General features: G+C 48.7%; 1 protein-coding gene across 1 annotated transcript; it reads left to right on the top strand.

The window, feature by feature from the left end:
• The first annotated feature begins 2,143 nt into the window (after positions 1-2,143).
• TRADD (TNFRSF1A associated via death domain) lies at positions 2,144-8,627 on the top strand. The gene is made up of 4 exons (XM_010178028.2): positions 2,144-2,288; positions 4,856-5,133; positions 6,838-7,030; positions 7,998-8,627. Exons 1-4 carry the CDS (start codon positions 2,147-2,149, stop codon positions 8,303-8,305), a joined length of 921 nt encoding a protein of 306 aa, XP_010176330.1. The 5' UTR covers positions 2,144-2,146; the 3' UTR covers positions 8,306-8,627.
• Positions 8,628-9,486: the final 859 nt, after the last annotated feature.

Below are 9,486 nucleotides of genomic sequence, written 5' to 3'. Positions count from 1 at the left end.
GTGCCCGGGGCTGGGGGCTGCCCCGGAGTCGCTGCCCTGGCTCTTCCTCTCTAAAATAAAGACAGCCCCTTCCCAGCCCGTCCCTTCCAGGAATAAAGAAGCTGCCGAAGGGTCAGAGAAAAAGGCAATAACGGTGATGGCGTTACGCTGCCTCCCGCCTGGGCTGGGGCTTGTACAGCTCCCCACAAGGCTGCGAGTGCTGCTGCTGCTGAGGGGTCTGGGATGGGACGGTGCCCACTGCGCTGGAAAACTCACCTGCTGGGATAACACCACAGCAGCAAGAAGCTCCTTACCGGAGTTTTTTCAAGCCGGGTGTAATTTCCAGGCTCCCCAGCGCTGCTGAGGAAGAGCCTGGTCTGTGTGGGGACAGGGGGTCCCTGCTGCAGCAGTGGGAGCAGGATGGAACAGGGTCCTTGTACTTCACCTGCCTCTGGGCTGGTAGGGAGCACTCAGGCATTTCTACTGCAAAAGATAAATTGTTCCATGAGTTATATCTTTAAAGTATTCGACATCTGTAGTTTTCCAAGATGTTAATCAGATTTCTGTTATGCTCCTTCTGCGAGACACTAGGAGATGGGTGCCCAGATCCCAAACTTCCTGGTGTTTGGAGGCTCAGACCAGACCTGGACTTTACAGCAACAGCCCATCTTTCTTCTTAACAAGATGCTTTTCTAAAAGGCCTGTGTGATATAGGAAACACTTGCTCCTGCATCCCCCAGGCACTCTTTCAACTCCTGAAGTTCAGTGTGAATTTTATGATTTGCTGGTTATTTTCTGTGTTTTCTGAACAAGCGAAAGGCTCCTGTGCTGGGTGGGCACAGTTCAAGGGTACAGTAAGGAAACAGGGTGGGCCGTACATCCCAGTGCCCTGTTTGACATGCTGCAAGGGATGGAAATCATTCGCAGCCCCAGCATGTCCATGGGAGGTCATCCTTCTCGGTCTGGCAGCCTCTGGTGACAAAAGACCTTCACACTCACAATCTAAAGGACATCTGAAGAGAGGGACACTGTCATGGCCAGTGTTACACTGCCAGGCCAGCGTCTGACAGCTGAGGGAAGGCTGTTGGGGTTGAGCAACAGGGCAGAAAGCAGGAAGGAAGGGATGCCTGCGGGGAAGCAGCTGATGGTGTGACAGAGGTACAAGCGAGTAGTCAGAGAGATGGGGCAAGACTTGGGACTGGGCTTCAGCCAAAAGACTCAAATTACTTGTCATGATGTGATGGAAGGGCTGTCTCTGAGCATTGATCTCTGTGGGAGCAGCTTCTGGGGGCTCATGGTGACCAGCTCGTGGACACGCTCAAAAAGGACTTTGTGTTTGTGTACCCACCAGAAAGGAGCGGTGGCCTTGCCTGTCTCCTGGGCAGTCACAGCTCAATCTGGCATTGCCCAGTCTAGCACAGCTTTTCCATTCTGAATATCCATAGCCTGGGAGGTGGTTTGGTTCATCTTTGCCTTGGGAGCAGAGTTGGGTGCAGCTGTGGTAGGTGTAAGCGTTGCATTAGCTGGCCAGCAAGGAACTGGAGTGGTGAGAATGGAGAGGTGGATGTGCTGTCTTCTAGGTGCCTTGCTGCAAGAGGTGAACAGTGGGAGAAGAATAATAAATGAGCTAGTATGTAAAGCAAAGGGCTTTACATACTAGCTGAGTGTCTGGCTACGTGAGCCCTGGGCTCTGCAGCGTGTCCTTTAGTGAGGACAACCAGGGGACCAGGACCTTGGGCAAAATGCCTCTGCCTGCAGTAGTGTTTCAGCCAGTGTGAACAGGCCAGAACCAGGACTGCTCTCTGGAGCACCCCAGTTATGCATCTTAGCTGGGCAGTCAGAGGCACAAGGACTGAAACTCTTTCCTTCAGAGTCTCTTTGGACTATAAAATGAATGGACTGCAGTGGAAAATGAATGCAGAGCTTTGTGAGCTGCTGAGTCTTGGGGATACCATGTCCCACTGTGCTGTGCTTGACAGAATAGCAGTAAATTCCTTAAAGGTTACACTGACTTTAACAAGATCACCATCTTCTCTAGGAAATAAGGGTAAATCCCGGTAATCACCTCATGCTTGTGCTTAGTATTTGCTGTAAGCACTCACCTGGCATCAGGCCATTTTCCCTGTGGTCTCTCAGCTCACTTGTGTGGTTTTGCAGGGTGCTGAAGATGGCAGGCAGCTCCACTCCTTGGATCGGCAGCGCTTATCTCTTCCTCCAGTCCACGTGCAAGACTCTTGTTCTGCCATCTCTCTATGAAAGCTCCCAGAAGAAACCTAGTGTGTTCAAGGCCCTGAAGCTAGCATTAGCAGGTACCCATCCTCTGTGATATCCTGGTGTGCTGTCTCATCTCTTCGTGCAATGCCATGCCTTTTTTTAATCTCACACCCACAGGTAAGGAAAGCTGGTGCTCACTGTATTTAGGAAAAGACAGTAAAGTGGAGCAAGTTCAGCAGAGGTCCAACGAGATGGTTGGGGGATGGAGAACTTAACCTGTGAGGAGAGGCTGAGGGAGTTGGACCTGTTCAGCCTGGAGAAGAGAAGGCTTTGGGGGATCTACCAACAACCTGCCAGTACCTATGGGAAGGGGGAGATGGAGCCACACTCTTCACAGTGGTGCATGGGGAATGGGAGGCAACAGGCATCAATTGAAACAAGAGGTAGACACCAGACATAAAGGACAAACATTTTTATCCATGAGGACAATCAAGCAGTTGTCCACAGTGACTGTGTATTCTCCCATCCTTGGGGGTTTTCAAAACAGGACTGGTTAAAGCCCTGAGCTACTTGGTTTGACCTCAGAGCTGACCCTGCTTTGCATGGGAAGTTGGGCTAGAGATGTCCTGGGCTTCCTTCCAACTTGAACTATCCTATGAGTTATCCTACTTTATGAATGTTTGTTTAAACCCATTTACGTAAGAGGGGAAAAGAATGCAATTGCTATGAAAGAAGGTTTAATTTCTGTCTTTCTAACACTACAGAAACATGATTTCTGCTTTGAGAAGCCAATTTTTAAAATGAGTGATAGGCAGTCTAAGTTCTTTTCTGATACAAACAGGCACAATTACATTGGCTTCAGCTGTACCTGATCCTATTTACACCAGAAAAGTACTCGAGGTGCACATGGCCATAAAACTCTGTTTCTCTGTTGATCCTTGCACCAAGCTGTCTACAGAATAAAAGCAATTTGAAGAGTTTCTCATATTTACCTAGAATGACTCTCATGGTGTTTTTCCTGGCTGAGCCTATATTGTTTAACTGGGCTTGTGTAACTACACTGTGATTTCGTCTGGCAAAGTCGGCTACTTTATCCAATACAGGCCTGCTCATCTTGCTGCTCGATCCAGAGATGGGAAGCAGCAGGAAGCCCGACACAGTTGTCCAGTTAGGCTCAATTTATGGCTGCTTTGTGTCACTGGAATGTAAATCTGCTCACACATTCAAAGTAAAGCCCACAAAACCGCTAAATCCTGCCATACTTATTCAGACCTAAAAAGGACAAGAAATCTAAAAGCTGTCTGAAGTTTGGTGAAGAAATACATGCAAAGTCCTCTCTTTTGAGGTGGTTTTCCAGCTGTCTTGTGCACCATTCATAAAGGTTTCCATGTCGGTGCAGGTTTTTCCCTCCCCAGCCCTCTCCCCTCATATGGAAGCTTTTGTTTTACCAACACTCACAAAAAACAAAGCATGAAGGAAGCAATGAAAAGACATTTCTGGTCAGCCACAGTGAATTAAAATGCCATTCCTAGGTGCCTAGCCCCACATCCCAGTTACAGATCTGGTCCAAACTAGACTTTCTGATGCAACCAGGACTCTGTAAACCCCATAAATCACATACTTTTAAATGGCAGGTCACTTGTCTTGCCTTATGTGGAGCACACAGGTCTGCTTTGCCTTGGGATTCTCCTCCAAGCACGTCTAAATAATGCCATGATGTGTGGTTTAAAAATACCTGATGTAGTGCCAGTCTGAGCTGGTACCTCCATACCCTGTGCATTGTCAGGCCAAGAGGTTAATTCAGGTCTGGAAGCAGTACAGCCAGCCTCCCAGAGGCCTCTGCTGCAAAAAAAAAGAGAAAACCACATACTTTAAACTGTCATTATCAGCATCTAAAATCCCTTTGGAGACAAGGTTAATGTGCACAGCTCATCAAAATTGAGTTTTGCTGGAAGAAGGAAGAATGAAGGGCTGACCAATTTCTGCTGTCTGTGTTGCTCGTGCTTGCCCTGCACTAATGTTAGAGGGTACATCCCTGTCTTCTCCTTGCTTTGATTTTTACCATGAATTAATTCTCCCTGCAGAAGAGCTTAACAAGTCAAGGCCCAATCTCAAGCAGCCTAAATTCCTGTGGCTGTGTCTATCCTTTGCCACCTGTGAGATGTATTGAAGGCTTAGAGCCAGCCAAAAGTTACCTCTAGGCATGGAGTGGAGAGGAAACACTGGGTCTCTTTCCAGGACCTTCATCACTGCATAAAACTCCAGTCACAAGGACTGGAATCCAACTGTGCACTAAGCTGAACTATGTGTTTTCATCTCTAAAAACTTTGCTGTGCTACTGATTTAGCATAACCATTTCTGTCCTGGAAATGGAACCTCAAATGTAAAAACTCTCCCAATAAACAGTGTTGGGATAATTGCCTGGGCTGGAGTACCATTTGGCTTCAGTTGGACACCTTCACGGGGACTGATGGTGGCAGGGCAGCAAAAACTTAATCCTTTCCTCTTGGTTTTACATACAGGTTTTTCATCCCAGAGGACTTGGTCAGAGAGAGAAGAGAATTCAAAAGCTCCTCCATTGCAGGCTTGGTGGTGGATGGGAGTGGGTCTGGGTTGTCTGTCTCATACCTGGGTAGTGACTCTGCTCACTTCTCCCTGCCAGACTCCACCGGCAGCATGAATGGTGTGGACATGCTCAAAGTGCACTGCAGCCACCCTCACCTGATAGTACAGCTCAAGTTCTGCAAGCAGGAGAACTGCCGCCGGTTCCTGCAGAGTTACCGGGAAGGAGCACTCCAGAAGTCCCTCCAGAATCACCTCCAGGTCTCCTTGGCCATGACCACGGTGCCTCTTGAAATGGAGCTGAAGGCTGGTAATGAGCATCTTGACAACATCCTGAAGGACGAGGATCGCTGCCTGGAGTGCATCTACAGAGAAAAGGTGAATGGGAGAGGGAAGGAGGCCAGGCAGCAGTGAGGAGCAGTAGCTCAGGACTCGGGAAGGTGGGTGCAAATCTCGCTCTGCTGCAGCAGGCTGGGTTGTTGACTTCTCCATCCTTCAGTTCTCAGCTGTAATATGGAGAAGCAGCTCTGCCCTTCCACAGAAAAGGGCAATAGTTACCTAGAACAGCCTAGAGAGATTCTGCTAAACCACTGTGGTTCCTGTGTATAACAATTAGCATGGCTGTTATCACTGCTAAGACAAGGAATTATAGAAGGTGCAGCTGAGACCACAACCAAATGTGCCTCAATACACCTGCAAGGCAGGCAGAGAGGACAGCAGTCCTGTGTGGGTCCATCACTGCTCAGCACCTTCCTCCCCCACCTCACACACCACCTCCTCTGAGATTAGCAATGGTAACTGCACCTAAAAATGAGCATGAGTGCAAACACTCTGCGTATTATACCAGCAACTTGTGACAGAGTGGGGACACACAGCATCTGCTGCCAGCAGGAGTGGGCTGCCCTTCTGAGGACAAAGTCTCTCTCTCTCAGGGGCGATATCTAACATCTTTGGCATTGGCACTCTAATCCTGCCAGCAAGAACAGGGAGATCTTGTCATCTTACCACATTGCCTCAACCAAAGCACTTGACATGATTAAACTCATTGCCTTTCTCCTCTCCTCTTTTTTTCCCCACCTGGAACTAGCAATACCTTATAGGTCTGGTTCCCTCTAGATAGCCCTGGGCAACAGGTAGTCACCATCTGCTCAGGAAGATTAGTCATAAGAGCATGTTTTGCCAGGTTGCTTTTCTGCAAGCACAGAGAGTGAAATGGAAACCTTTCAGCCTTAGACCAAACACGTGATATCCCATACCCCGTCAAATTCTGCTTGCTGCTCCCTCCTCCCTCTGCTGAACTAGCTGACTGGACAAAAGAGATGGGCTTATTCTCAGTTCCCCAAAACTGACTCAGTCTGACCTCTGCCTAACAGTGCAGCAGTCAGAAAGATGACAGTGGCACAGCTGTCACTGGCTGAGGGCAGGGCTGGGTGCCAGCCTGCTGTACACAAACTAAACACCAGACTGAGAGCACTCGCCAGGTTTGACTCTTCCCATGTGCTTTGCCTTCTTTACTCTTTTTCTCATCACCTGCTTTTTGGAGATCAGACTAGTTTTCTCTTGGTTAGTGAGAAAAACTGGCTTGGAGAGAGAGAATCCAGGAACACCACCACTTAGGTAATGAAGGGGCAGAGAGAGAAAAGGGGGGAGGTAGCAGGAGCTGCCTGCTTTGGTGGCCATGAGCTGTGGGATCAGGTCACTATTGTGTGGGTCTGGCCCTCATGTGGAGTAAGTCAAGAGAAGCCACGCTGCCTGTGTGGCTACACCCTAATTCTTGCAGAGGGCTACTGAAAATAAACACGGACTAGTAGGAGTTCTGTGCAACTTGTAAGTGCTCAGTGCTTGCATGTGAGAAACCCAGGAGGAGGAAACTGCCTATTTCACATCATGTTACAGCTTCAAATTCACAGATTTACAGCCAGAACTCCATTAGACTATCTGATTTGATCAGTTTACATTCGGGCTGTAGCTATCTCATTGCTTCTCTCTAGACACTATATCTTAAGCTGCACTTTCCTAAGCATCTGCAGCTTTGTGAGATGGTGACCCTGGCACCAGTGACTGATGCTGTTTGCATTACAGCCCGACCGCCTGCGGGACGAGGAAATCACAGAGCTGGAGGAATGTCTCAAGAGCCTGATTCTTCACCAGAGCATCAACAACCATATGACTGTAAAAGACTACCCATCTGTGAACTTCCCACCTCTACCTAATCCTTCTCAAGGCAGCTCCCTTTCCCCACAAGTCACCTTCATCTTTCAGGGACAACAGTTTGGTGAGTAGCTAGAACTAACCAAGAGAGCCCTTGGTCTTCCTCACCTCAAAGCCCAAAAGGGAGGATTAACATCACTACACACTGGGGTCTACCTCAGATAAATCAAGGATTTCCCAGTGTCCCATAAGGAAGGAATTACAGTAGTCCTAAGATATTGCCATACTGCTTCAGATCAGGCCTCAACCTGTTTTATTTCTGGGGTGGCACAGAACCAGATGCTTCAGAGTCTGTGTCCTTTCCAGGCTGCTTACATTTTAAAACTCCTTGATACTGAAAGGAAGAATACAGAGCAGTTTTCTCTTCCTCTATGTAATTTGGTTGAAGTGAGTTCTTAGCATAGGTTGGATCAGACTGAGAGGGTTACTATGGACACCATCATCCCTGCTTTCGGCCAGGACTGGTTTGTCCAGGCTCCCTGCAGCACACTGACTTTCTCTGGGGTCTGTCCCCTACAGAGAGCTTTCAGATAGTCTCACATAGCAATATTAGCTTGAGATCAGCTGGATCATTTCTGAGCAGGCTTAAGCTGTGTACGCAGTCTCCAGTGCTAAACTGCCAAAGAGAGAGTTCCTGTCTGTGGTTCAGGATTTTGAGGATGCTTAGGTAGGGAACAGGGGACTTGGTCAGAAAGGCCTTGCTGAGTTGCTTCTGAAAGGCTGAAACAAAGGAAGAGGATGTCCATTAGAAGAAAATTTAAAAAAGAGCTTTGGCAAACCACAGGACAGTCCCATCCTGGGGGAGAATAAAAAGAAAAAGGAAAATAGGCATTGCCAAGCTTGCAGGGTGGGGTGAGCCCAGATACTCCAAGGTTGTGGGAGGATTTTTCAGGAAGGGAACAGTCTGAGCTAGGCAGGGAGCTCAGATGTGCCAGGGCAGGTGGTTGTGACTAAGCAAACCCTGGGCTGGCCCAGGCTGCATCCAGTCCCTATGAAACCCCTGTGTTTCACCTGCCCTCTGTCCCTTTCAGCCAACAGAACGCTCACACCGGACGACCATCAGAAATTTGCCAAGCTTGTGTCCAAGAAATGGAAGCAAGTGGGTCGCTCTTTGCAGAAGAACTGCCGAGCTCTGCGTGATCCTGTCATTGATAACTTGGCCCTTGAATATGACCGAGAGGGACTATATGAACAAGCCTACCAGCTGCTTCTCAGATTTATCCAGTCGGAGGGGAAGAAGGCCACAATAGCACGGCTGATCGCAGCCCTGGAAGAGAATGGTCTCATCAGCTTGGCTGAAGAGCTCTTGGGCCTCCATTCCAACGAGGATTGCTCCTAGAGCCCGAAGGGTAGTGGCATTGCTAAGGGCTTTCTTGCTTTAGCTAGTGTATGAGACTGCTGCCAGTGTCTGGGAATGTAAAGTCCTGAAAATCACCGCAGGTTTCCGTGTAGATGGGAATGCCCAGGGGAGAGGTTCTGTGCTCGCAGAATCCAACACGGACCTCTGATGTTCCTTATTTCAATCTGTTTTCAGAAGTCAACGTTACTTTCCTGTGAACTGACGAGAGAGGTTTTCAGCTTGACTTCCTTCAGGACTGACATGTCACAGGGAAGCAACCAGACAGTTAGAGAGCCCTAGGGGAGGGTGGGGAGAGGAGAAAAGCAAGGAAGGCAGCTCCGAGAATTTCTCTGGGAAGCAGACAGCACCAGTGTTTCTCAGGCTGTGGCCCACAGCCATCGCCTGGAGAGCTGCAATATATTTTTTTATATTGAAGACATTTATGCCCTCAGGCATGACATCAAGCAAAGACAGAAGGGAAATTAAGGAAGAGTCAATTTTATATTATTTTCCTTCTTCTTTCTTCAAACAAGGAACATCTGTGGCAAGTGCATCTGTCCTGCCCTGCCCTGGTGTGGCTCCTTCCCAGCTTTCTCCACCTGAAAGTTTCCCTTTTACCTGGGACAGTCATAATCTTCCACAGAGCACAGGATTGCTGACTTTAGAACAAAATTCAGTCACTGAACGGAGCAATAAGGACAAATACAAATTCAGAGAATGATTCCCAGCTTTTTCTGGACCATGGTGGACAAGAATATATTGACTACATCGTGCTTTGCTCCTTCCCACCAACCCGAGGGAGCCTGCATCTGTGAAAAGCAAAACACAGTGCTGGAAGGAAAATAGCCTCCTAGTCAGCAGGTTACCTGTGGAGCACAGATTGGAACTGCTGCTCCAAGGCATGTCACAGCATCAAATGCCACCCTGACCCCAGCCCACAGAGCTGCACAGTCACCTCTCACCAGTGGGCTGCTAGTGCCTTGGCTCTCTTCTTCCCCACCTGCCCTTGGCCGGCTGAGTTCAGCACAGAGGACGGCTCACGCCCTTGTGTCTCACAAGAGTCAGGATTTGCACAGAGCCTTTCCCTGGCGGTGCTGTCACTGTGTGACAATTGGGCATCTGCTGCTGTGCCTGGATTTACCTGCCCTGATTTTGAGGGTTAAAAATGGTTTAAAGGACAA

The sequence above is a fragment of the Antrostomus carolinensis genome, unplaced genomic scaffold (genome assembly GCF_000700745.2).
Source record: "Antrostomus carolinensis isolate BGI_N321 unplaced genomic scaffold, ASM70074v2 scaffold37671, whole genome shotgun sequence".
NCBI classification, from domain to species: Eukaryota; Metazoa; Chordata; class Aves; order Caprimulgiformes; family Caprimulgidae; genus Antrostomus; species Antrostomus carolinensis.
This window is presented reverse-complemented; position numbering and strand designations above follow the sequence as displayed.